The sequence below is a fragment of the Malaclemys terrapin genome, chromosome 16 (genome assembly GCF_027887155.1).
Source record: "Malaclemys terrapin pileata isolate rMalTer1 chromosome 16, rMalTer1.hap1, whole genome shotgun sequence".
Classification (NCBI taxonomy): domain Eukaryota; kingdom Metazoa; phylum Chordata; order Testudines; family Emydidae; genus Malaclemys; species Malaclemys terrapin.
The window spans coordinates 30,997,466-31,024,232 of NC_071520.1; the positions used below are offsets into that span (position 1 = coordinate 30,997,466).

The following is a 26,767-nucleotide window of genomic DNA, read 5'->3' on the forward strand; positions in this document are numbered from 1 at the left end:
ATGAAGACAGCACTTGCCCTTGTCTGTGAAACACTTGGAAATCCTGGAGGAAAGGCACTAGGGATGAGTGCATATGATATCATTATTATTTATTTCAGTTTCATACTTAGTTTCACTCACTGTTGACAGTGTGAGTCCAGCTGCCAGGGTTGGACTCTCTTATTTCTGATTAAGCCAGAGATAGTGGAAAAGCAGGCACTAGTGGGACCTTTCCTGTCAGGATCACACCTGGAAGTGTGGCTGCGCTGGGGAAGACAGTTTTGGTTCCATTTGGTCTGTGCAGTTTGCTTGCAGCTGGTAGGAGCTGACCCACTTCTTCCTTTCAGAGTAAATACGACCAAGTGCAGAAGAAATTGGAGTCCGTGGACAAGCAGTTGGAAGAAGCTCAGCAGCAAATTCAGTTGCGTGAAATTGGGATAAGTGGCGCTGCTGGAGGTAGGGAGCACTAACCGTCCAGAACAGTGATGTGCTTCAGAGACAAACTCAGACCGGGTGTAAATGGCGGCACCCCTGTTGTGTTCGGGGGGATGGCACCTCTGTAACCCAGGTCTGAATGGGGCCACCAGTGTCCTGTCAGTTTTGCCCCATTTGCATCTGTCTGGTTGTTGGGAGTTTCAGGACACCCCCAGTGCTATTCCCTTCCTAGAACTTTGCCACCAACCACCTTTAACCCAGCGGCATATTTGCCGCCATCTGTCACTCTAGATTGCCCGATCTGACATAGCTCGGGAGTGACATCTCCTTTCTCCATCACTGCTGCTACGGCTTCGGAGTGTAGGACGAGCGAGGATGGAGACCAAGTGTGTCGGCCCAAGTAGCCGTTGGTGCTTCTCTCTGCTGCCCGGAAGACTCCACGCTCCAGAAGTGTCAGGAATATTTAAACCAGAGGGTTTTACAGACAGTCGCATCCCTTGTGACGTGGCGAGGGCACAATTGAGGTTACTGGATGGGAAAGGCGTAGCTCCCTAGGGTACACCTACAGCGCAATAAACACCCGCAGCTGGCCTGTGTCTGCTGACTGGGGCTTGCAGGGCTCAGGCTATGGGGCTGTACAATTGTGGTGTAGAGGTGGGGGCTCAGGCTGGACCCTGGGCTTTGGGATCCTGAGATGGGGAAGGGCCCCAGAGCCAGAGCTCCAACCTGAGCCCCAATGTCTACACCGCAATGGTACAGCCTTGTAGCCCAAGCCTGAGTCAGCTGACACAGGCCAGCTGCAGGTGTTTAACTACAGGGTCGCATCCCCGGAGAGTTTCGCGATCCACATGAACTCCAGGAGAGAGATGTGTTTCTGTCCTTGAAGGGTCAGCACTGCGCAGTGCACCTGCATCGTGCCAGTGTTCTCATAGACTTTAAGGTCAGAAGGGACCATTATGATCATCTGGTCTGACCCCCTGCATGCTGCAGGCCACAAAACCATCCCTACCCCTTCCCTTGACTCTGCTGTTGAAGTCCCCAATCCTGTGTTTTAGTGACTTCAATTGGCAGAGACCCTCCTGCTAGTGATCCCTGCCCCATGTTGCGGAGGAAGGCGAAAAACCTCCAGAGGCTCAGCCAATCTACCCTGGAGGAAAATTCCTTCCCGACCCCAAATATGGCGATCAGTAAGACCCTGAGCATGTAGGCAAGAGTCTCCAGCCTGACACCTGTTAGCCATTATACTATTTACCTACCATTGCTTGGTTTTCCTTGGCTAATATGTTTTACCATTAAACCATTCCCTCCATAAACTTATCTAACTTAATCTTAAAACCAGACAGGTCCGTCGCCCCCACCGTTTCCCTCGGAAGGCCGTTCCAATATTTCACCCCTCTAACGGTCAGAAACCTTCATCTAATTTCAAGCCTGAACTTCCCCACGGCCAGTTTATATCCATTCGTTCTCGTGTCCACATTAGTACTAAGCTGGAATAATTCCTCTCCCTCCCTTGTATTTATCCCTCTGATATATTTAAAGAGAGCAATCATATCCCCCCTCAGCCTTCGTTTTGTCAGACTAAACAACCCGAGCTCCTCTAGTCTCCTTTCATATGACAGGTTTTCCATTCCTCTGATCATCCTAGTCGCCCTTCTCTGCACCCGTTCCAGTTTGAGTTCATCTTTTTTAAACATGGGAGACCAGAACTGCACACAGTACTCCAAATGAGGTCTCACCAGCGCCTTATACAACGGAAACAGCACCTCCTTATCCCTACTAGATATACCTCGCCTAATGCATCCCAAGACAGCATTGGCTTTTTTCACCGCCACGTCACATTGTCGACTCATAGTCATCCTGCGGTCTACAAGGACCCCTAGGTCCTTCTCCTCTTCCGTTACTTCTAACCGATGCGTCCCCAGCTTGTAACTAAAATTGTTGTTAGTCATCCCTAAATGCATCACCTTACACTTTTCACTATTAAGTTTCATCCTATTTCTGACACTCCAATTCACAAGCTCATTCAAGTCTCCCTGCAGAATATCCCTGTCCTCCTCCGAATTTGCAATGCCTCCCACCTTCGTATCATCCGCAAACTTTATCAGCCCACTCCTGCAATTGGTTCCGAGGTCAGACTGTCTTGGAGGTGGTGCATGTGGCTAGCTGACTTGTTGAATACAACCCTTCACTCAGGTCAAAAGGGAATTCGCTTTCTTAGAGTGCTTGCTGCCTGGTTCCAGGCTGCTACCTGGGCCCGCTTTCTGCTTACAGACGAGGAGTGGCAGATGCGATTTGACTGTGCTCAGACAGAAATCACGTTTCTCCGAAAGCGCCTTGCACAGCTTGAAGAGAGGCTGGAGTCTGAACTGAACTGTAGGGAAGAGCTGGAGCGAAAGGTAAGTGCTGAGAGGTCAGCGCTGTTCCTGTTCCGTTGGGTACGTGAGTGGGGAGCTGCTCGGGTGGGGTAGGGGAGAGAGAAAGTTCACATCCTGAATGTCCTGAGCTGGAAGAAATCTGTTGTCATGGTAAAACCATTGCCACTAGTGATGGGGGTTGACACAGCCTCTAGAATTTGTTTGCAGAGCTTTGGGGCCGCCTCTGTGCCTATCTGACTCCATGGTTCTAGTTGCGTGAGCAAGGATTTCTTCTGTCAGTAAGGGTTTGTAGGATTGTGCTCTTAGATATGTAATAATAACATCTCCCCAGTCACACTCTTGCCGCCCGAGAAAAATCACCAAGTCTTTGTTAATCTGAGAAAAAAACAAAGCCATTTTGTAAAGTTGCATTTACAAAAGAATACATCAGAATTCAGCACAGGTCAAATGTGCGAATATGCATAAAAAGATACATGTACACACCTGCAGGGCCTTAAATTTCTAGTGAGTGCCAGTTGTGTTGGGAAAATGTGGCCCCGGTTTTAAAAAATGACAGGTTGTTTTGTGGGTGCTTGTCCCATTTTGTGGGTGCTTGTCTTGAAGCACTGAGAAGGCCCTGGGGGGTGGGAGACAGCCTGGACCGTGTCTCAAGTGAAGCACCCAAAAATGGAGACAACCAAAATCACTGTCCACTTTTGTACGTTTTGGCTTGTGCTGGTCAAGAAAGTAAAGCAAAGAATTGAAACCTGAACATAGCAACATCCTGGGGCAATGGAACTAGAGTCCTCTCCTTCATGCAGCCCTGAGCCGTGACCAAGCCGCCGCATGTCTCGAGCTGCATCAAGGAGCTGATACATTTCATCTCCACATCTTCTTAGTAACTGGAATGACATTTGACGTGCTAGACTACATTAAAAACCAAGTCCACACCTCTCCAATGTTTGATCAAGGCATATTCGTTGCCATAGGCCTCGTGGGCAGATGTTAGCTCTAGGAAGAGCTCACAATGCCACAGAGGCATTTTGAGAGTGTGGTTCTCTCTTTACAGCAGCTTAGAAAATCAGTTCACTTGGCATTAGGAGCAAAATAAAGAAATAAATACCTTCACGGTACATTAAAAAGTTATAATATTGCAACTAATTCTAAGGAGCGAGGGTGAAAGAAAACAGCCCATTTGCTTTCAGATACATAGTTCAGAATTACAGGCTTCATTAACTCAACATTTTGCTTATTTAAAGTTATTCTTTAATGACTCCACTTCTTCATTCGTGAGCGCTCTGGGTTTCTCTTCTTCCCGAGCCCAATGCGGATCCTTAGCAGAAACGTTTTTCCACTTTAATAAGTTAAAAGGCTCCCTTTCACATCAAAGATGAGAGTCAATGTTCTTAAATATCGCAGCCATGAGGGGACTGGGTCCAAACTGGCATTTATGCCATCCTGAACTCACCCCCATAGACACAGAGTAGCACGGGTTAAATCATTCTGAATCACTGCTGCTGGAAAAGGGACCTCCGACGGCGAAATGAGTCCCTAGATAGAGCCCTAGCACAAGGCCTAGCACCACATAAGTCCCGCTTCAGCCCCCAGGGAGGTGGTGACTTGGCCTTGTTGGATTTAAGTGGCACCTAGGTGGCCCTTATGTTGGTGTCTGCACAGGATGCATTTCAGCCTGGGAGAGCTTTGCCAGGAGAAGTAGGTCTGAGCTGCAAAGTTCAGCTTCAGCTCTGAATTTCTCACCAAATCTAGAGGGTGTTTTGTTCTGGGGTTCAAGTTCAGCTCATCGTAGAGGTTGGTGAACTGGCTGCAAAGTTCAGAGCAGGGATCCAGCCTTGCCCCAAAGCCTGGGTGCTTTTGGACTGGGGTGTTTGGTTCAGGCTTCTCTCTCTCTCAGATGGACTGAGGCCAGGTTGCAGGTTGGGAATCCCCTAAATGGTGAATTTCACCCCCCGGTTATCACTGAGCAGAAATTTCAGCTTGATATTTCTCATTGCTGTTTGCCCTGCAGCTCGGTGAGGTGCAAAGCACCTATGAGGGTGCCAAGAAGGTGGCACAGCAGATGAAGAGGAAGTGCAAACACTTGACCTGTGATCTGGAGGACACACGGGTCCTGATGGAAAGTCTGCAGAGCCGCAATCATGAACTGGAGAAGAAACAGAAAAAGTAAGATTGTGGGGACCTAGCTTTGGGGTCTGCCATCAGAGGCAGCTCTGGCTTTAGAGCTGGCCTAGAGATACCTTATCCCCTTGAGCTCCACAATGCCCGGAGGTACCCCCAAAAGCTTCTCCCCAAGTGATTCTGCAGGGTTAGAAATGTATTGTGTCCATGGCCTTTGGAACCATCACTTCCCTGTCTGACAGTTGTCCCACATTTCGGTTTCCAGTGCTGCACCAGCCTGGAAGAAGCCCTACATTGTACCATTGTTTTAAACTTCTCTGACTGTGTTTGCTGTTGGAAAGATTAGCCCTTCATCTGGGGACTCGTGTCTGCTTCACCAGCCCTGTGCTGCGAGCACACACAGAATCCAGACCCTTCCCTCTCAGCAGCCAGACAGGGTGTGCCCAGCCTGCCGCTAGAGGGAACAGGAGACCCATTTCTCAGGGTGCAATGGTTTTCTCCATTGAAGCAATAAGAAAGTGTGTGTGTGTGGGGGGGCTTTGTGCCAGATCCTGAGATCAAGACCTTCCCAGCAACCTCAGCGCTAGCCAACAACCTGAGGAGATCAGAACATTTCAACAACCTACCACTTGTCCCTTCCTGGGGACCCCAGCTCTCTGATCTATATACTGGGGTCAGCTCCTAGAGCAATCGGTGTTAAGCAGAAGCAAGACCAGCCATCCAGCCACTAAAAATGGGGATGGAGCCTAAGAAGTGGGTAATGGACAGCAAGACGCCCTCACACAAAAAGCCTTCCAAGCAAGAGTTACTTTGATCTCTGAAAATATGACAGCTGTTGACCCAGTGAGGCAGTCATTGTCTTTTCTGAGAAGAATACTAATGAGACGACAACATGTAAGTTCGTTTATAGCCAAAGGCTGCTAGTCACACGAAAACAGGAACATCTTCTGAAGGGAACCCCCATGGAAGGCAGAGGCTGCTGCTGTGATTCCTCTGGTACCCAGAGTTTAAATACTATCTCCATTAAAGGGCACCAGGCAACCACCCTATAGCATGTAGCAAGCGAATTGTGAATCCTAAAGTAGGCCTCAAACACTGTTTTTTCTTTTGGAGGCTGACATTCCTGGTGGGGCTGTTTATTTTCCCCTGCTTTGAATGTTGGATATTGTGCCAGGCAATATGTTCTGTTGCCGTGTAACTATAACACATTTCTATTATAAACATTGTTCTGTAAGGAAAATCTGAGAGAGCTGCGTATTGCGTTTTAAAGGACACGGAGAAAGTGAGGCAGGATGGGCACCCCCTTTCCTCAAAGGTGGTGATTACTTCTTGAGATGCAGCAAATAGAATTTGCATTTCAGAGGCAGTGGCGAGGACCTGGAGATCTGCATGTATTAAAGATCTACCATTAGTGATGATCCCTGGGTTTGCCCCTGACAGTGTAAGTCCCCCATGCTGGGAGCAAAATCCTGTATGTCCTTGAGTGGGATGAAGGAAGCCCTGGAGCCCATGTTCCAACTCCTGCACCACTGCCACCGTTTTCTAGCCAAGAAATGGGTGCAAAACGCTTTAGTGCTGCTACTTATTGCTTGGCCAAAGAGGTGTTTGTGAAGGAAGTGGGGCGCTGTCTCCTCCCAAGGAAGTGAGAGACCAAGACTGAGTCTTCTGCATCACAGCACAGAGAAAAAGAGAATTATCGGCTCCCTCTGTGTTCTTTTCAAAACATTTCATTGCCAATATCCTTTATTTTACTATCTCCATGGACCTCAGATCCTGAGTTTAGATCTGAGGGGTTTGGGTCAGACCCATATCTACTAACAAGTCAAGAAAGTTTAATCTCCTAATTAGTGCTCTGAAAGCTCAAGGTTCGTAGCATGGAGAGGGCAGTGCGGAGTCCTAGGGACAGCGCAAGAGGCTGACCTCTGAACTGCCGCAATGTTGTGTGTGTTCAGGGCAGGCTCCAGGCACAGGCTTACTCTGCCGGTCTGAGTGTTTTCAAGTATTTCACGTTAGTAATGGCCACTTAACGCTCTTGTTAACGTTCTGCTCTTTGCTGAGTGCGGCTTTAGGTGTATATGTGCAAAGGGCGAAATGTGCAGAGCTGCTGTTCAGGAGCCTTCAATTTCATGAGGCCACCACTTAAATGGAGTAATTAACCGTTCACCAAATGATTGCAGCACTCTGCAGATTCTAGATCTAGTATGTGGCCCCTGATGAGTTGAGTTCACCTCGGAAGCACTTGGCAAGGCCAAGGCCACGTGGATGTTAATTGCCACTGTCTTGCCCTCTCCTTTGGAGCTGTTCCCCTGCTAATGCTCCCTGGTAGTCATGTTCCTGTCCGGGCTGTTGTCTGTAGAGCAGTAATGCGGATGTGTCACACGTGGCAGGTTTGACATGCAGCTAGCCCAGGCCTTGGGAGAGTCAGCGTTTGAAAAGAGCCTTCGTGACAAAGTGACCCAGGAGAACACCACCATCAGATGGGAGCTGGGTAAACTTCAGCGGAGGTTAGAGGTAAGAGGAAAATATCCCACTTTGCCCTTGCTTGTATGGCTGCTCCGCAGAACTGGCATCTTCCAGCAAAGCTCTTATAATTGTAATTACAGTCATGATAGTTAGACACCAATCACTCTGCTAGAGACGTCTTCATTCTGCGATTTCTTCTAGCACATAGCAGGGTGCATAGGGGTCTCCCATATCAGGCTCCTCTGACAGACAAGGAACCCAACTGCTACACAGAAACCCACTGAAGTAAACAGAGCTCTGCCCAGGTTTCGGGGTCTGTCCATAAGTCTGTCTGTAACAAGCGGCAGGACTGGGGCCCCAAGGCATTGTGGGAATGATCTCGGGACCCGAATCAGCACATCACTGTTCCAGTTTTATGCTGGCGTAACTCCGAGTTTGAAGACTGCGTAGAATGGGAGCAACCGACTGTTAAATCAGCCCCTGTTGGTGAAAAGAGAGAAGTAGAAGAAGGGTATTTTCAAACTGAAGTTGCCCTTGGGGTGTAAATATTGGGGCTGCTCAGTAATGGAGGACCCCAAACCCCTAGGGTGCCAGGTGTACCCTGACTTGGAGGCACGCCCTGTAGGTGCTTCAGCAGCTAGACCTTGTAGATGCTAGCCTTGGTGGGTCCCAATAACCACTCAGGCACATGGCTAGGGGAAGGGTATTTTGCTAGGGCTGACAGGGAAGGGGAAGGTTGCAGATACCTTAGGTAAGAGGTGTAGACAAAGTTCAAAGGGAATGATAGTATTTCCTGTTTGGGTCCTGGGGGCCATCCAACTGATGGCTCTTCAAAGCTCTTCATCACGACTGCCTGGGGACCCTCGCCAGTCTATTCAAGCAAATAGCAGCTTGCACTTTCCCAGGACAGACTCACTGGGGCGCCTCTGCCCTGGCTTCCTGCCCAGCCATTGCTGCTTCCCCATAAGCCCCACGCAGACTTGCCCCCAACTGAAACGTCTCAGTCACAGCCGGTTCCACAAGCCGCTCTGCATTCAGTTCCTGGAGAATATCTTCTTTGTCTCTAGCTTCTCTGCAGCTCCTGGCTTGCCATGCGGTTGCCACTTCCAAACAGAGCCCGGCCGCCACCTGGTTCAGGATCTTTGCCCTTACCCGGCCAGGAGGAAAGGGGCATGCAGTGGGGAGAGGGCTGATGGCAGCTGTAATCCTTTCCTTAGCAGATCCATCATAGGGGTCTCTCTAAAAAGATCTCTAGCTTTAGTCCAGGGTATTGATAGTGTTTGTTGATACGACGTAGCTCTTAATCTGGAGTCTCAGAGAGACGATAGCTGCTGGGAAAATTTTGCAGTAAATGAGGTCTTCAGAATGCCAGCTGATCAATGGGGCAGGTCCATCAAAGCTTGTGATAATGCAACACAACTTTATTTTGTTAGAGAAACTTTCATACCCCTCGTGTCCCAAAAATCCTTACAGGGCTGAGAACTACAATGACAGTTAGAGAATAGAGACCAGCAGAGGAAGAAGGGAATTAAGAGAACTAGGCAAAGGAGAGAGGGCATGCTTTCATGGAGAGCCGAAATGAGATGCAGGGCCAGCAATGGAGAGAAGTTAGCACCAGATGGCAGGAGCTGCTAGGAAGGCGCTGTCACATCCGCAACAGTGACCTCATGTGGGAGTAAGAGAAGAGGTCAGTGGTGGGTGGGCGGAGGGAGCTAGAGAGGAGCAGAGAGAAAGAGACAAAAGGACTGCTCAGATAAGCTGGTCCGAGTTAGGTGCGCGGGTTCGTGGAGGGTGTCTTAAAATAAGAAGTAGATCCTGCAATGCCTGAGGGCCAATGGAGCAGTCTGAAGAAGTGATAGGTATTTTCACTGAGTGACTGCTGCATCAGATAAGCTCAGAGTCCACCTCCCATCCCTTGCAGGGGCCACTGTCACGAGTTGAATCCCCAGGGTATCTGTAGCAGATTGCAAAGTAAGGTTAACGGCTATCATTATGGTTGTTTAGATGCTGCATGAGAGAGAGAATGCCTCTTCCCTTCCCAGTATCCTCCTTCGCTGTGTATCACTAAAAGGGAAGTTTCGAGAGGCTCCTAACAAGCCAGGTTGAAAATTTTCCAAATTTCAGTGAAAGCTCTTTTGTCACATTTTAATTGAAATTATCCACACACCCGCAACATGTTCTGGTTTCTCAGTCCAGCCCCAGGAGGTGGTTTTCTTGGGGAAGCAGATGGGTGCACTGCTGACGGGGCTAACGGGCCTACTCGGACCCTCTACAGCTGTGAACTTTCTCTCCCCCTCACCCCCGCACAGCAAAAGGACCTGGAAACTTCTCATCTGAATCAGCGACTTGCAGTGCTGGCCACCCGAGTGCAGGAGCTCAGCTCCCCAGAGGCCGGGGACGAGGGTGCTGTGGCTGCCCTAAGGAAGAAGCTTTGGGAGCTTGAGTCCAGTGCTGCTGAACAACAAAAAGAACTGAGCCGCCACGCAAACGCTGTCGAGCAGCTGGAACAGGTAAGATCTCTTCCTCCTGACGCTATTCCATCCAGCAGGGCCAAGGTCGGTGCCGTGGGCTCCAGCCACCCTGAGAAGCGCAGAACAAGGAATCAGCTCCCCAGCCTGAGATTGATTGATAGGGTCTTCTGCAGCCTCTCACCTTATAGAAACTCAGTGTTCAGTGTATTGATTCTTCTCCTTGTTTAACTATTTTAATATGATTCCATTGTTTCATTATCAAGCCCTAGGCTCAGAAACCCATTCGATTGATGGGTAACAGGCGGTTTGCATTGTTATGGCTGCGTCTCGCAAGGTGATAGCAGCACATCACTGTGAAAGGCTGACGCATGCAGGTGGTAACTTCATCAGCTTTCTGCTTGGAAACGTAGCGCTCCCGGCAGTTTCTGTCCTGCGAAGTCCCCCTGGCAGTGAGGTCTGGGATCGGAGATATATTTTAGGATGTGATAGGTAGTTGTGCCCCTCCCACGCATTTGCACTGCCTGGGCTGCCCACCTGGCATCCTTCTTAAATCTTCAAAGGAAATGGGCTGCAATTCCTTCCTGGTCAGTAAACTGGGGAAGCGCTGGGAGAGTTTGTAACAATTCCCCCGGCTGATCTAGAGCTTTGTCTTGGGCCTCCTCAGCTCCACATGCGGCTTGAACTGGAAATAGAACGGATGAAGCAGATGCAGCAGAAGGAGCTGGAAGACAAGGAAGAGGAGCTCGAGGATGTTCGCCAGTCCTGTCAGAGGAGGGTATGTCAGCAAAGTGTTAATTGGGATGGGACTCGCTGAAGGGTGTGACCCAAGAGACTTCGGTGGGATGTGTTATTAACCTGCCTTTGGGGAGGGGATTTAGCATTCTCTTCTGCATGTGGCTTTGACTGGGGAACAATTAAGGAATTAGGCCCAGATTTGTACAAGTATTTAGACATTGCACTGCTCAGCATTGCGAGGCCTGATTTAGACAGAAAATGGGACTGGGCAAATATAGCTTGTAATGTAAGTGCAGTATTGTGAAAGGTGCAAACCCCTGTGTTTAACATCGTGCTGACATGCTGCTTTCAAGCAGACAGTGTGAGCCATGCATCTTGAGCACCCTGTTGTCAAGAGCAAATGATCTCTGTTGAGGATGAATTTATCTGTACGTTTGTATAAAACAAAAAAGAGGGGTGTGGGTGTCAGGACACAATGGGACGCAAACGCAAGCGGCCACAGCCAGACATTTGTGGAGGAGTCGCATCTGAAGGATGATTGGGTCACTGACGCATGTATGACTCCATTATTGTCAGGGCCATGGTCCTGCAGAGAGACCCTCCATATTACAATGTGCTGGTGAAGAATCGTGGACAGCGTCATCATTCTGTCCAGGAAAATTAATACAGGGAGGTTCAACTGTTGGCCATGCTCATCACACCTTCTGTGATTCTCTCTACACACGTCTCCTCTTTTTCTATTCCTTTCTACTTATTCTTAGGCCCAATGGCTTTCAATTTCTGGGCATTATTATGTTGTATTCCACTTGGAAATCCGGTAGTCACAATTCCCAGGCTTTATCTGTGTTTGTTTTGTTAATTGCCCTCTATGAAGGGGTAAGATAGTGTCAATTTCACTGAAAAAATTTTGAACAGGTTCCAAGGCTGCTCTCAGCTGAACAGATATTTTTCTTCTTTTGCTTCCCTTGCCCCAAACAGATTGAATGTTTCTTTTCTAAATGAGTAAATGGCAGAGACTCTCAAGAGGGGAATCAATATTTAGTATCTCGCTTGCTCGCTTTTCCCTTTTAAACACAGTTGATGAGCAGCTTTTCAGAGATGCAGGAGGCTGGTGGATGACTTGAGCGAGCTCTGATGAGCCATGCCAGCCACTAACAGGTTCAGAGATGGAGTCTTCTTGGCAGGTTTGCTGCTCTAGGCCAGGTCCTTCCAGTGGCTTGAAGGAACAAAAACCATGCTATGAAATCCATTCTGATTTCCCCCACCCCATTTAGGGTCTAGCTGGTCCTCTGTCAGCCACGCAGCAAAGCTCTGAACTGCTCGTCAGGACCTTGTTCCATTGTCTCAACAAGAGGTGATAAGTGGTGCCTAGAGAGGGGCCAGATAAATGAGCTCAGTTCGGTTCCCCTAACACTTACCACTTCTTCAAGCCTCTCCCTCCTCCGTCAGCTGCACAAACGTGGCCTGGTTAGTCCTCACAACACCTCTGTGAGCTCACTGTTGTGACCTCTTCACAGGTGGGAAAACAGAGACACGCAGGTTACGTGACTCGGCCCGAGGTCAGATGGCGAGTCCTTGTGCAGGGAATATGGCCCTCTTTTCTCTGGCCACAGTCGCACTAATTCTCAGGAGCTGCTGTGGCTTCTCTAGGCCACCTGAGGGGGAATCCCCTGTTTTCAGGGTAGGATCCAACCAGAGCTGTGCGGAGCAGCCATGAGACCTGGAGCATCTGGTCCATCTGCCTCTCCCAAAGGATGAGGAAGCAGAACAGACACTGATCTTTGCAAAAGAGGGTTGAGGCAACAATAATTATAGACGTGAAAGGTGCATCTGACCATGCGCTTCAAATTCACTCGGGGTGGTGCCACGGACCAAGCTGGAAGTGGCCCCTGGAAAGCTTTGTGGGTTGGGAGGAGGCCTCCCAGTCTCCCTCTCATGGTTGTGTTGCCAAGAAGGTACTGGGGTCATCTTGCCAATACACAGCAGGTACGTCTACACAGCCCCAAACCCCCATGGCAGTGAGTCACAGAGCCCGCGTCAAAGGACTCAGGCTTGTGGGGCTCTTGCTACAGGGCTGAAAATAGCAGTGGGTGGGAATGTCTACACTGATCATTTTGGCCCCTTAGCGCGAGCCCCGTGAGCCCCAGTCAATTGACCCAGGCTCTGAGACTTGCTGCTGCAGGGTTTCTTTGCAGTGTTGACATATCCAGAGTGTCTTTAAAGGACAACAAGTCTCCAATCCCGACTAGCAACGATGGGAGTGTTCAGCTGGCTGCCAAGGTACTGTGTGTGTGCCAGCAGGGACCCTTACTTTGCTGCTGCTTTGGCCACGCCCAGGCAGGCCAAACCATTGGGCCATATTATTATATTTTCAATCAGAAATGAGGGACTTCATGTAACATGAATGGCTAGGCCTGTGATTGCCTTCGCCTTTTTAAACGGAAAGGTGCAAACCGTTTGGAGACCGCTGGAAGATGCAAGCAAAGTAGGTATTAAGTCGGAGGCAACCCCCACAGCCTTCTGCTGGCCTCTGCTGGGGCAGGAGATTGCATTCTGAGCTGTCTGTGTGCTTTTCACCTGTGTGCAGCTTCGTCAGCTGGAGATGCAGTTGGAGCAGGAATTTGAGGAGAAGCAGATGGTGCTCCACGAGAAGCAGGATCTGGAAGGGCTCATTGGGACCCTCTGTGAGCAGGTAGGAAACTGGAATCCATCAGTCACCTTATTTTACCAGCTCCTGGGAGATGGCTTATGAAACTGCCAGCCAGACAACGTGTGTGTCTCCAATCCTTGGCATTACCATCTTGCACTCGGGATGCCCCCACCCAAAACACTATTGCCTTTTTTTATTAATATGGGACAAGTTACAAAAAACAAATGAAGCCAGAGCCAGAACACAGTGAGTCCCCTGCTATCAAAGATGCTGCCAAGGGGCAAATCCCAGCTCTTCTTCCACCAAATATTGTCCCGGCTATTAGAGCAGTATCGTTCGCCATAGCAGTTCTAATGCGGTGGTCCCAATATAGTCTCAGAACAAAGGTGGGGCTGGTCCCACAAGGGGATCTTGGAGGTGCAGATTTATCGTTTTTCCCAGGATAAGTGTCTGGATAACTAAGCATTGGAAAGGAATGCTTTCCTTGTACTATTTTTGTGGGAGAAGCAAACAAACCAAAATGCTGGAGCAACTCCTTCTGCCCAGAGAAGCTGTTTATCAGATTGTTATTTACTGTAGATGTCTGTCCCTACCACATTCATTCGAACAAATCTTTTGTCACCATTTAATGTGTGTAGGGCAGTGATTGGGGAGCGTGCTGGGAAAAGCATACACAGCTCTTTCATGTTAAATTATATGATAAGGAACTTGAACGTAGCTTCATTAGACGACATTTCGATTAGGTGACCCACAAACCTAGCCACGTTTGGAAACTCTCTCGTGCCCCATGCCCTGTAGCGGGAGTTCTCATTACCCTGGGTGTGCAGGGGAACAGCCAGACAGAAGAGCAGCCTCCCTGGACACTTAGACATGCTGTCTCATCGCTTCTGCTTGGAAAGACAGCAAGACTCAGGGCTGTAGCCCAGTGAGCTCAGTCTTTTATGCGAATGTTTTCAAACTGCCTGTGGACAGCTCAGCATTATATTGCAATTAAAATAGCTTTAAAACAAGGGCACAGCGAGGAGAGTGGGAGCTACTTATCTGGAGTTATGGTCATTAGCTAGCCTAACTCCTGCTCACGGGAATGAGCGGGCTGGGGTTCATGAGGTCTGGCACTTACGTATGTTCATTACATTTTGGAGAGAAGCTGAAGAATTTTGGAGTCTAACAACACTGTGTAATGGTGGGGAGATTTCAGGATAGATGTAAAATTGTGTAATGGGGCCTATCCAGAACTTCCCATAGGCTTTCAGTTAATAAAATACTTGTTAACTGGCAGAATAAACACTGCTATATAAATGCAGGGTATCGTTATTACTACCACCAGTCAATTCAGCGCATTCCTTCTGTCTGATAGTTTACAAAAATTAACACAGGTGAATGAATAGAGCATATGAGCTGCAGAGAGAATTCAGTGCATGGGAGGAAGGTAGTGTCAGATTGTCCTTACCAAAGGATGCTGGTACCTCACACAAGGCATTGCCAGGACTGTATAATCTCTTTCTCCATGCCCTGCATCAAATGACCACGTTCACTGTTGTGATTCTTCATTTCCTTTTGTGATTAGCGGAAAGGAAGCGCAAACGTGGGCATGAAAAACACGGTATTAGTCCGCTTTTCTGGCCCTGATTGCAAGTGAAAAGGTACCTGTCGGGGATGACAGAGGGGGCAGGCAGAGACTGGCATTCTCTGTGCACTGAAAATGGCAAAGTCAATAAACCCAATTTGTATTTATGACACAGAATTAATCTGCTGTGGCAGACAAGCAGCGAGATAGGACAAACAGTACAGTACAGCATCCAGGAGACAGCCTGCCTCTGGGGGAGGGGTAGGGAGAGAGAATGGGAGAAGAGCACATCTGCTCTGCTTTAGAGTTATTAGCGCTACACTTTGATTTGCAGTGGACAGTCTGCTGCAGACCTTCTTATCAAACAGCTGAAAGCCAATTAAGGAAGCGGAGACACCACCAGTGTTTTCAGGTTACGGAAAAATGCCAAGCAGCTTTAAAACAGGTTCCAAGGTCAAGTCTGTGTAATGAATTTTAACCAGTGAACAGATGATAGGAGAATAGATCTGAGAGCAGAGGAGATACATAAAGGAATATTTAGAAGCACAGAGTGCAAGTGCTGTCATATTCCAATTAGTATGAAATCAAACACTGAAACCATGTCCTTGTTTGCTCGTTTTTTTCTAATTCTCTTATCTTGTGTCCGTGGATACTCACAAATTCATTTGGATGTAGAATATTCTAAACTCACTTCCTCTTTCCCTTCTTTAAAGGGCTTCACGGTAATACACTGGCACAAAATTAACTGGTGAGGAGCCCCCATAATAACACAAACCTCTGCCTAGAGAGCAAGGGACTCAATTCAAACTGAAGAACTGTCATTTGCAAAGAGTCCTTTCACTATAAAAACAGATGCTCTGCATTAGCGCTGTGGGAATAATTCACACTGAATATTTATTTGGTGGGGTTTTTCCCTGTTTTTTTTTTTTTTTTCTGATGTGGAATTTCCCAGATAAAATTGTATGTTTTCTTGAATTTTTTTTCATTCTTCAATAACTTGTGATAACTTTTACATTTTAGCTGTTCAGTATTTGAAATTTGAGATGTTGCTTAACCATGATTGGGTCATAAAGCACAGTGGGTAGTTCTGTTCCCTGATTGGATGAGTGTAACCCTAGTAACCAGGTGTTAGGTGTGAAGGCCTGTAGAAATCAGAGATTCAATTTCCGTGAGTCTCCATGTTAGTATTTCTCAGTTGCACCAGTATTAACAGAAGGCCAGTGTGCAAGGGGCAGAGCAAGACCAATCCATTTCAACATTCAAACGAGGATCTGCAGGACTTTCCCCCCACTATTGTTGGACTTCACCCCTGATGCCAGCACAAAGCCTTGCAGAGAGGCCGCATGGGTGATTTGCAGCCTGGCTTGTAGGGGGGAATTCACCTCCCAGCTGGTTCACGTTCCGCGGGTGTAAAGCCCAAATGGTCAAATCTGCAGTAATGACAGTGACCATGAAAAATAGATTTTACAATCCTCCATGATTCCAGACTGATATTGTGCTGCGTTGCTGTCTTGGTCTTCCTCGAGCCATGCTGTTTTTTCTGTATTAGTATCCTTGGTAACAATGTTCTCTAGCACTGAGAGTGGGAGAATATTGCTGTAGGACTCTTCCTACTGCAGAGGAGCGATAGCTCATTCCTGGTGCAGGGTTTACTCAGAAGTTTGTCTGTGTAGGAAGCAGGGCATTGGACAGCAGCACCTGGTGTTTCAGATCTGCAAGCTCTAAGTGAGGGCCAGGGTTATAGCCATCTTTCGACGGGTGGGCAGTTCAGCATGCAAAGCCTGGCACGTTCCGATGGAAGATACCCACAAAGCTTTCACTGGCATCTGTCACTGCTGGGTGGGGTCAACAGTAAAGATTAAATCGTTTAAGGGCGGCGAGCGGGTGGATAAAATCTGGACTCGCTGTGGATCTCAGTAACCACGGTGCACATGTGTTACATCTAGGAAGTACCACAGAATAAAGAAACTTTAAAGCACCTGGGTCCTAGACGTTGACGTTAGTTATTGGTTTGATCTGTTGGGTCGCTACAGACAGTCTCTTTGCTGCTCCTTTGAAATCTATTGCTTGCACTGGAGATCGAGGCAGACTGCATCTCTGTACGAACAAGATGCTAACAGAAACTAGATCTGGTCGGCAGTTTTCTAACGCAACAGTTTTCTATTGGGAAATGTAATTGCATCAAACTCGAAACGTTTTGGGAGGGCGAGTTGATTTTGACAAAGTTTTGTTGAAGTGAAACATTTCCACAGTCCCAGTTTGAAATGTTCCTGGGGTTTGGTTCCCTGGGAGATTTGGAAATGTCTCCTTTTCATCTGATTCAGAATAACCCCCCTGAAATGTTGGAATCACCTGCGGACCGGAGGACTGGCTCTAATGAAAACCTTTCTGCCCCCAGATTGGTCATCGGGACTTTGACGTAGAGAAGCGGCTTCGGCGGGACCTGAAGAGGACACACGCTCTGCTTGCAGATGTGCAGCTCCTGCTGGTGACAGCGGGAGAGCCCAGTCCGTCTGTCAGCAAAGAGGAGCTCGAGAAAGTTCGCAGTCAGGTCAGAGACCGTAACGCTCTGGTTATTGATAGAGTCTTGATAGACACGGTTGGTTTTCTTTTCTTTTCATTTGGCACCTCTCACTTTGTTATGCTGGGATGCTGGAAACGCTCTAGCACCTACACACACAGAAATCAGAGACTTCGTACGGGCCTATCCCAAGTACATTATAACCTCACGACACCCAACTGACCAAGCCGTCATGGCCCCTCTTCTGTAAACGTGCACAGACATGCGTACCAATTGGCCAGTGCCCTGCCGTAATGATTTTGGTATGCATTAACCAGGGCTAGGAAAGAACAAGCTTCAACTCCAGTAGGACTAGACTTTTGTGGAGTCATTAATGGAGTTCTATCCCAGCTGTTTTCCCACAGAAATTCATTCTGATATTTTGCTGCTCTCCTTAGTATCTAAAATCTTGTGACTGTGTATTCTTGGCCTCCCTGCTTTCAAACTGAGACAGCTGGAAATGTGCTCCAGAAAGTAATGTTTTGTTATTAGGAGTTTAGTCAGGAAAGCACAGCTAGGATTGTAGCTGCTGTCTCCCCAGGTTCTCTTTGCTGCCAGGAGCGCTAGAGGAAAGATGGGAAGTGTGTTTGCATGTAGGACACAGAGTGAGCTCCAGCTAAATCCTTGAGTTTTAAAGTGCTGTACCTTTTACTGTCTGGGAGATCTCCCTGCTGAGACTAAAGTACCCTCTGGCATTGGGTCTCTAAGTGAGCATCGTAAAAGATAGGGCACCTCTTTGTGTGACAGGTTTTTCATAAGCTCCCCTCAAAGCCCTCAGTAAAACAAGCCTCTCATAGCCTCAGAAAATCTCTGGGCTTGAAACTCCTTTTCCATCTCTCTCTCTCTCTCTCATCTGAAATAATACAAGCTGTTCCATGCTGCGGGCACTTACCATTCAAATCAATAGGCATGAGTGTGACTTTAAATAATGGGGCACCTCTGATTTTAGGGTTCCTACTCATGGTTCTCATGAGAGGCCCAATCCAAAGCCCGTAGAAGTCAGTGGGATGACTGTCAAAGGGCTCCGGCTCATGCCCAGAACCTGGATTTGGTTCTGTGGGATTTGCAAGGTACAGAAGGAATCTAGTCAATTCCACAGTCATTCACTCTGTCTCTAGACACTTACTAGTTACTAGTCACATCTACTATGGAAAAAATTGTGAAGAAATAGAAAACTCATTGAAGTCAGCCCAAGAACAGCTTCCAGCAAACTTCATTCACCGTGCACAAGATGGAGGCTAATGGCTGTTTTAGGCTGTCCATCATCTGTCTAATGAACAGCGCTATCCTGACACAGCAAAGCCTTTCTAGCATTTCCTGGGGACATGATTTATTTACCTGAACCAAAGTGAAACTGCAAGATTATATGAGGCAAGACATTTTTACAGAACGTTCCTTGTTAATTGTGCGGCAAGATAACAGCAGCCTCTGCACACATGCCTGAGCACAAAGACAGTTTATCTCAGACCCCTGTAAAAGGCTTTTCTCCCCTCTCCAGTGCAGACTGAAATCTTGTCTTGGGAACAATGGGTATCTAAGTAAGGCAACTACAGTTAAATAAAATGTTCTGGTCTCTCTTTTTACAGCCCATGTTAATTACCTTCTCCTCAATGTGTTTTCTACCTTTCTTGCAAATGAAATCCCTTTTCATATCTGTTGTCATGGAAATGGTTATAAGTATTGTGTGTTGTATTATAATCTGTGCAAGGATCAGAGTTTAATTTGCTTCTGTTTTAAGCACAGACATCTCGTATTCCATAACTAGCCTAGAGCAGAACAGATGTTAAATATACACACACACCTTTCTTTATTCATTTTTGACTGCTCCAAAGAATTGAAAATGGTGGTGAGGGAGAAGATAATGAAAGGATGGGTAAGAGTCTTTCTAACAAACCTCACCCAAGCTCTGTGAGCAGAGTCTGAACACTGGACCTCCAGCACTGAAAGCATTAGCTTCGACTACAGGAATTCAAGGAGTTACCTGGCAGCAGTAGTAGGTTCTTATCCTCTATGGAGATTAGTCACTGGAAGGGAATATGACACACACAGCCTGTGTGTTGCAGCTCTGCAATGATATAGGGGTTGCTGCTTTTGAGAAATGAATCTCATTGTTATAGAAATGGAAAAGACCTGTTAGGTCATCTAGTCCAGCTGCTGCAGCCAGTTTCCTACAGCGCATTGGATAATGTTTGCATCAGTATCTTTTTAAAGGTTCCAAGTGATGGGGTTTTCACCACTTCTCCTGGGACACTATTTCCCCATGCTCACAAATCTCCTTGAGAGGAAGTTCTTCTGGAGGTGCTGCTCCCATTTCCCCAGGCTCGTTCCTAGCCACTCCCCTGGTTATGTGAAGCTCAGAGCCCTTTGGGGTGTGTGGCTGATGAAGAGAGAGAGACAGAGGGGGGAGGCTCCTTGCCCCAGAAAAAAAATGAAGAGCCTGGTGGAGCAGCCCACTACCCCATGGAGCACTCTGCTTATGTGGGTGTGACTTTGGGCATCTGTCTCTCTTGGTGTAGCTGCACCCAAGCCCCCAGGAGCAGGTGCAGAGCAAGCGCCCTGCATGTTCTGCTCTTTCAGAGGTGGCCGCTTGCCATGCCAAGAGGCTGGAGCAGTTAGTGCAAGGTGTTGGGAGACATCTTGAGAAAATGGCAGATCTGAGTGAATGGGCTGGTGTGAACAGCCTTAGGACCCTTGTTAGACTGTTTGACTATCCCAGTAAGAAGATAAGGGCTTCCTGGCCATTTGCTGTCATTGGAGACAATGGCAATGCCATTGGAAATGCGTTGGCTTCCACTCAAAGCCCAGCAAAGCAGGTATAACAAGTTGTGCCGTTTGCGCGTGGAACCTCACACTAATTATCACCTGTGCTGTGCTTGTTAATGCTGCGTTGATATCTATTCAAGAACACAACGCGGAAAGGAGAGGCAAGAAAGTAATGATGATTTAATGACACCAATCTTCAGAAGCCATTTAGTAATTAATCCACGTTGTACATTTCCACTGGAAACAGACTAATCTGGAGACATAAGCAATTCCAACAACATACATATATAATTGAGATAATAGTTCTGCATAAATAACATCTGTGAGCTGCAGCTGTTTCCACCTGGCACTGGGGGGGAAATGGAAGGGGATCTCGGTTTAAAGCTATTCTCTGTTTGCTGAAGAGAAACGTCTCTAATAAAGCAACTCATTAATTTCTGGTCAGCGGCAGGGAGCAGAGTGAGCATCGGCTGACTGATTTCTAGTGGTACTCAGTACCCCCAATATACCCTGCTCCATGGGTGCCGGTACTAGCTGTGCCTCACTTATAGTGGGGTTTGGGAGGACTCAGGTGGAGTTTGAAATGACGCCCACAGGGGCTTGAGACAGTGAAAAGCCCACACTAGTTGATGCTGAATCAGAAAAGCAAACGGAAGCTCAGCCCATATCATTCAGCACCTCTTTTTCTTTTTGACCTGGAAGGTCCTTGTTTTAGCTGGCAAAGGGGATTATAGCACTTCAGGCCTGTCTGCTGGTTAAAGATCAAATATCCCCCAAGCTTCTTCAGCCACCTCCGGGAGACAGGCCCGGGACTCACCCCACCCTCCCGTGTGCAGTGTCTTTTCTAGTCTTCCTGATAGCAATTGCTCTTTACGATTGGTGCCTTTTGTCTTGGAAACAACACACCATGGAGCGTACTGCTCAGCTCTGCCTTCCTGGATCCCTCACCAGGGTCCATCTGTGTGGATTGAACACGAGACCTCCCGCTTTGTGAGCCTAACCTCTACCCTTGCGGTGAAGGCGTGACTCCATTACCTGCTACTGATAGGAGCCTTTTGGAGCGGGCGGACACATAACACATACTGAGCCAATGGGTTCCACACCCGTTCATCCCAGTCCTGATTCTCCAGAACACCCTTAGTTAGAGTATCAACCTAGGGACACCCAGCGTTACCATTCCTCAGAGTGACTGGCCTCTGCTACACTTGCTGTCCAGCCCGCACACTATCCGTCAGCATCACGTGTTATTGTACAGCCCCCAGAAGGGTGCTGGCTGCCTTGCAGCGAGGGGCAGGAGGCCCAATCCCTGCCTCGTACAAGCCAACGTGGCCGATAGTTTGTGGCTGGTTGGTGAATCTAACTACAGTGTTAACCACCAGTGTTAGGAAAACCTGCTCTCCTTTGTGCAGCCTGCCCTGCCCTTGGCGTTTTCAGGGTGGGCAACCTGAGGCACCTCGGGTCACAGTAGTAACAAACCAGTAAAAAAAAAAATTGCTATCCAGTGCATCAAGATTCTCTTTCTTTCCCGTGTCTGTATGGACCAATGATGCTGGAGGTGGGGCGGGGTGGTGGGGGGGTTAATGCTTGGCTGATGCTGATCATTAAAATATGGGTGTTCACGATTTTTAATGTTTCATGAAATTTGCCCTGAAAAACACAGCTTTTCCCTATTAAAAAACAAGCCGTAATGGTATGCTTCTCCTAATGCTACATCAGAGCCTCCCTTAGTGGGGAGTGTCATCCTGCCCTCTTTTTGCTCGTCCCCCTCCCTGTCCCACCTCGCAGGGGCGAATGGTGGCTATCAAATTAGCACAGCCCTGAACTGCAGCTAGTAGTCTTCAGTGCCTGTGTGCTTTCTTCCCGGTATGCACACATGCGGCTGCTCTCACTCAGACATACATTAATTCTCTCACATCATTTACTGATCCCAAGATGCATCTGTTTCTTTCGGATTGGTGGGGAGAGGGCTGGCTGCTAGTTCCAGAAATATTCAACCAGCTGCTCATTTCCACGTAAAACAGAATAAAAGATGAAAAGTAACGTAGGAGCTCCGGGAATGTGGCAGTTGGAGAAGGTGCTGAGGCATAAATAAACAGAACTGGAGGAGACTTGTGGCTCTTTAAGGATGTGCTGTCATGTTCTAGCCCTGCATGTGCCAAGGAACCCTAGGAAAATGCACAAATGCCTGACCCTCTGCTGTGACAGTCCTACACTCTTAATCAGGGATCGTCAATGCCAGATACATCTTACTTAGCAGGCAGCACTGAGTACGCAGCCATACTCCGAAGTGAGAGATACCAATTGCATTGAGGACAGAGCAGTTAATATCGAATAAGGCGCTTTCCCCACAAAATTGGCTGGGTCTGTCCTGCACAGACTGTTACCAAAGTAAACCTCCTTTGAGTATTGTCCTTCTCGTGATGCATCATAAATGAATCCAGTCTTTGTTTTCCATACCTCCCAGTCCTTTCTGAAGGCAGGCTGTCTTGGTGGTTTAATCTGTCCTTCTTTAAGCAATCAGGATTCCTGTTGATTGCAGAGGGGGCAGTGCGGTTTCCTTGCTTGGTCGTACAAAGTGCTTGGGCTTACACAGCACAGCCTGGTACTGCTGTTCATTAGGACTGGTGTTGATTTCACGCCAAAAGGAGTACTTCAGAGTGGCAGCTGGAAGGAGTTTGTAAGGAGTTGACACCTGTGGGTTAGCTCTCGCGGTACGTGATATTGTTCACTTAGGAGGAAACCACAACCTCTTGAATCAATGGCTGCAGGTCAGATATAGCTGCTCTGCTCAGGAAACTCACTGTTCAATATTCTCAAGGGATCCCTTTCTTTTAACTAATAAGTTCTTTCCCCCAGACATTCACAAGCTATTTTTCTACGGGTTTTCCTTGTTGTAACTCCGTATTTAAAACTGAATCCCTAGTAGGCTCTTATATCCCCTTCAGTGCTGAAGACTGATGATGCTCATTCACTTGCTTCCCTCACCCCCACCTCCAGTGTTCTTAATTGGGCAATTTGTCACCATTTTGACAAAGACTTATATATATAGCATTTTGAAGAATGAATCACAGTAACCTGAGTAACTGACCCTTACACAGAATCCTTTCACATGCGGAGGGAATAAATAACCAGGCAAAAATGGAGATTGCTGACTGCGAGAGGGACTGAAATGTGCCACTTGACTCTTTATTTGTGCATAATTGTTGTCCCATCCCTTCAAATAAATCGATTCAACATTACCCTGGCTGGAGGAGTTCTCATGTAGTAGATAAATATATCATATATAGCTGGTTAAACCCAGGATTCCTTCCAAATCCTTTAATTGAAGTAATGACATTTAAAACCACCAGTAAGTAAGAAAAGATGCAGTGACATTAAGGGCATGTAAGAAAACTGTATTTCTGAATGAACGGATTTTTAGTACAAAGAACATGCCTGCTAAACAATACAGTAGCGACTGGTTGGGATTTATGGATTTATTGAGGGCGTAGGAAATGCAAATTTTTATATAAACTCTTCAACAAACCCCGGGGACTCACTCTGCGATTCAGAAGTAGTGTCTGCACCCAGGATCAACTACAGACCGTTGTTCATATTCTGATGGCCACTGGCAACTGACAGATAATTACGTGAAGTACCTTTGAACTGTGAAAATACCTTTGGCTCCGTGGGAATACAAAGCACTGAGAAAGGAAGAGAAGAGTCCTGTGTAAGAATTCTACGGGGCATCCTCAGGCACAAACCAGGCACCTTTTAGCTTGACAGGATGATGTGACAGTGTGCTGGACTGACAATGAAGACATCATGCTAACCTCCCACTGTGCCCAGGGAGAACCTTCAGCGGTCTCCAAATGGAACTGAGAGGGCCGAAGAGTAAACTAGTCGTGTACATGAGCTACTTCAAACTTGCAAAGGACTTACCTTTGCTGAAGCAGTGGAAGATGGTTTTCTGATCGAAGCGTGAAACTGGATATGGAAGGACTCCGTGGTGTCCACTTGGGGTGGAATGTTTGTGATGGATGGAGTTTTCTAAGTTCCATTCGGTGTTATGAAAGGAGGTTGGTCAGTAGAAGTTATGCAGAGGCTGGGGAGAAGTGTGTCTACCACAGTCAAGGGGTCCTTGCTATTCTGGGCCAGAGAGGAAGAGCCGGACATAGCCATCTGCTCTAATACTGTCCTTAATGCAGTGGTTCTGTCTTTTTTGTGCTGCTGAACTAGTTTTTACAGTGTACCAGTCAGTAGCTCCCACCTCTCCTCCTACTGGCAGTAGAACTTGGGCTGTGCCAAACACCCTTCGCCCACTGCCAAGAGAACTTCACCCTCCAGTGGGGGTCGGCACTTGCAAAACAGAATGGGGGGGCCAGTAATGTTGCATCCTGACCTCATTATGACAAGGAAGGGAATCCCAGCGTAGCAGAAATCAAGGAAAATCCAGAAGTTCAAGTACTTGGGAGCCATTCTCATGAATGTGCAGAGACCTTTCCGGCTGTGTCCTGCCGAATGCTTTTCTGCACTATTGATGGAGATACAGCCCTCCTGCCATAGCTGTTCTCTTAGCATAGCTTTGCATCATGGCCCCTCTTCAGTGTTTGCCTTTATTTTAGAGGCTGGTGCCTGCCCTGGAGACTGATGTTCTTGGGAGAGAGACTTGATACTGTGAATATTGACTCCTCAACGTGCTGACAACACTGCGAGGCAAGGCCTGTCTTAAAACAGCCTCATGATTACCCCTTTCCTCAGATTGCTAATGTCATGCTTGACAAGGCTTTCAAAATCTAATAAATTCTACCACCGGCTCCACAAATCACTGGTAGAACAAAAACTTGGAACATAAATGCAATATTTTAGCAAAACCTGCATGGTCTTGGAGTGTTGTTTGGTATCTTAATAAGTCTGAAGCATCCATTTTACACAGGTATTTAACAGATGGCTTAGCATAGCAAACTAATGTTATTCATCAGTTCATACATAATGCATTTGTGATGGGAATTTCAATTTACTTTCCCCGAGTGGGAAAATTCCATTACGGAGAGAACAAGGGAGCTGGGTATTTAATGGAAGACAGTGGAGACAGTCGAGTTCAGATAAAATGAAATCTGTGTTCATAACCTGAATTAAAGATGGGAAGGAAGCCTTCTGGAGAATTTCTAACCTATTTAATTTGCCTGGGGTTGGACACTTCCAGCAAATCAGAACCCATGAGGGCTGAAATGCCATTAGAAACACCACTGCCTCCTTTAGGTGGGGTAGTAGGGCATGAGCAAGTGAGCCTGAAATACGGGACAAGAAGAGGTTGTGGAGGAAGAACAATGAAGGAAAGCCAGGCCTCTGTGAAGGAGCAAGTTAGTAAGAGTGAGCAGAAGACCAGGAAATACACCTCAGCAGCCCAGTTGCCAGCAAAGAGTAACACTGACATTGTATGGGCCAGCAAACACAGGAAATCATGCTGCCCAAGGCAATGTCTTGATGTATTTTTAATACCATAAGAAAAATCAGGGACAGTCACTATGTCTTCATGGAGTTTGAGGAGTTTCCCATGGAAATCGGGGTAACTTCACGAAAAGCACTGATGTGCATCGGTAAGCACTGAGACTGTGCTTGAACATCGCAAGCTGTCACAGGGTCGAGCCATCTTCTGCCTGTGAGATCTTCCAGGGCACACCCGGCACTGCAGGAGGATCAGTCTGTCAGGAGTGCAGCGCGCAATAAGACACACGTACAGCATGATTTTAGAGAGAGGGGAAGAATACCTCCGAAATCTACCATGTAATGTTTCTTTGGCCCTCCCTAGGAACTTAAGGACTCCACGGTGTCGCATCATCTCCTGTTCCCATCCGCTTGCTTAACTGCACACTAAGAGGCAGGGGAATAAAGCATGAAGTGGGAATGGTGTGTTTTGCACAGTACAGGCTAAGAGCTGTCATGGCGAGTTCCAGACGCACAGCACAGGGACAGGGAATGTAATACACATGCAGCCCTAGTACAGGAACTTGGTCTGCAGCCAATGAGCGACCCCCGCGTCCCAATGCTGGGTCACCCTTGGCACAATTTGAGATGTTTCTATTTTCTACAGCAATTAGTGCTATACCCGAGGCATCCCGGTACTTCCATCCCTGAACTGAAACTCATTAGAATATGGAATATCCTATTATGCCATGAATATGTTCTAATGACGTTAAAGGAACGCCAGGAGGAACAGGCTGGGTATGTACGCATTCACTTGTGCAAAGGAGAGCCAAGCAGCTGCGAAAACGAATTCCTTTCAGAGAACAACATCTCTATAGCACAAACACAAGTACACAAAACCTGTCTTACTTTCATCCAGCCTTCTGATCTTTAATTTTTTTTTTTTGGTACAAATAGGAATTGAAATCTGAAATGGATGATGTTTAACTCCTTCCAGTGTCCTTCACTTAGGTAATTTCAGTAATGTATTGCCCAAGCTGTATGTAAAATGTAGACACTATCTTGAGTTGTGGGGGAAAGGAAATTCACAGAGCCTCACTGTGAGACTACCTCAGCAATAACCACTAGACAGTTCATCAAATTGGGCTGACTTTGGACCCGGGAATATCGGTTTAATAAGAGTTTCACAGGACTTGAACTGGTAAATGCCTTGGCCGCTCATTTCCCGTTGTATTTCTAGCTGATGTA

At 47.4% G+C, this 26,767-nt stretch overlaps 1 protein-coding gene across 5 annotated transcripts in view; it reads left to right on the plus strand.

The window, feature by feature from the left end:
- Positions 1-26,767, plus strand: part of MYO18B (myosin XVIIIB) — a 203,156-nt gene that overhangs the window by 107,395 nt on the left and 68,994 nt on the right. For all 5 annotated transcript variants that reach the window (XM_054006610.1, XM_054006612.1, XM_054006608.1 and 2 more), the window contains 8 exons: positions 327-435; positions 2,686-2,810; positions 4,795-4,949; positions 7,292-7,415; positions 9,677-9,877; positions 10,503-10,613; positions 13,161-13,265; positions 17,189-17,341. In XM_054006610.1, the coding sequence (XP_053862585.1) occupies positions 327-435; positions 2,686-2,810; positions 4,795-4,949; positions 7,292-7,415; positions 9,677-9,877; positions 10,503-10,613; positions 13,161-13,265; positions 17,189-17,341 (1,083 nt within the window). The remainder of the gene's footprint in view (positions 1-326; positions 436-2,685; positions 2,811-4,794; positions 4,950-7,291; positions 7,416-9,676; positions 9,878-10,502; positions 10,614-13,160; positions 13,266-17,188; positions 17,342-26,767) is intronic.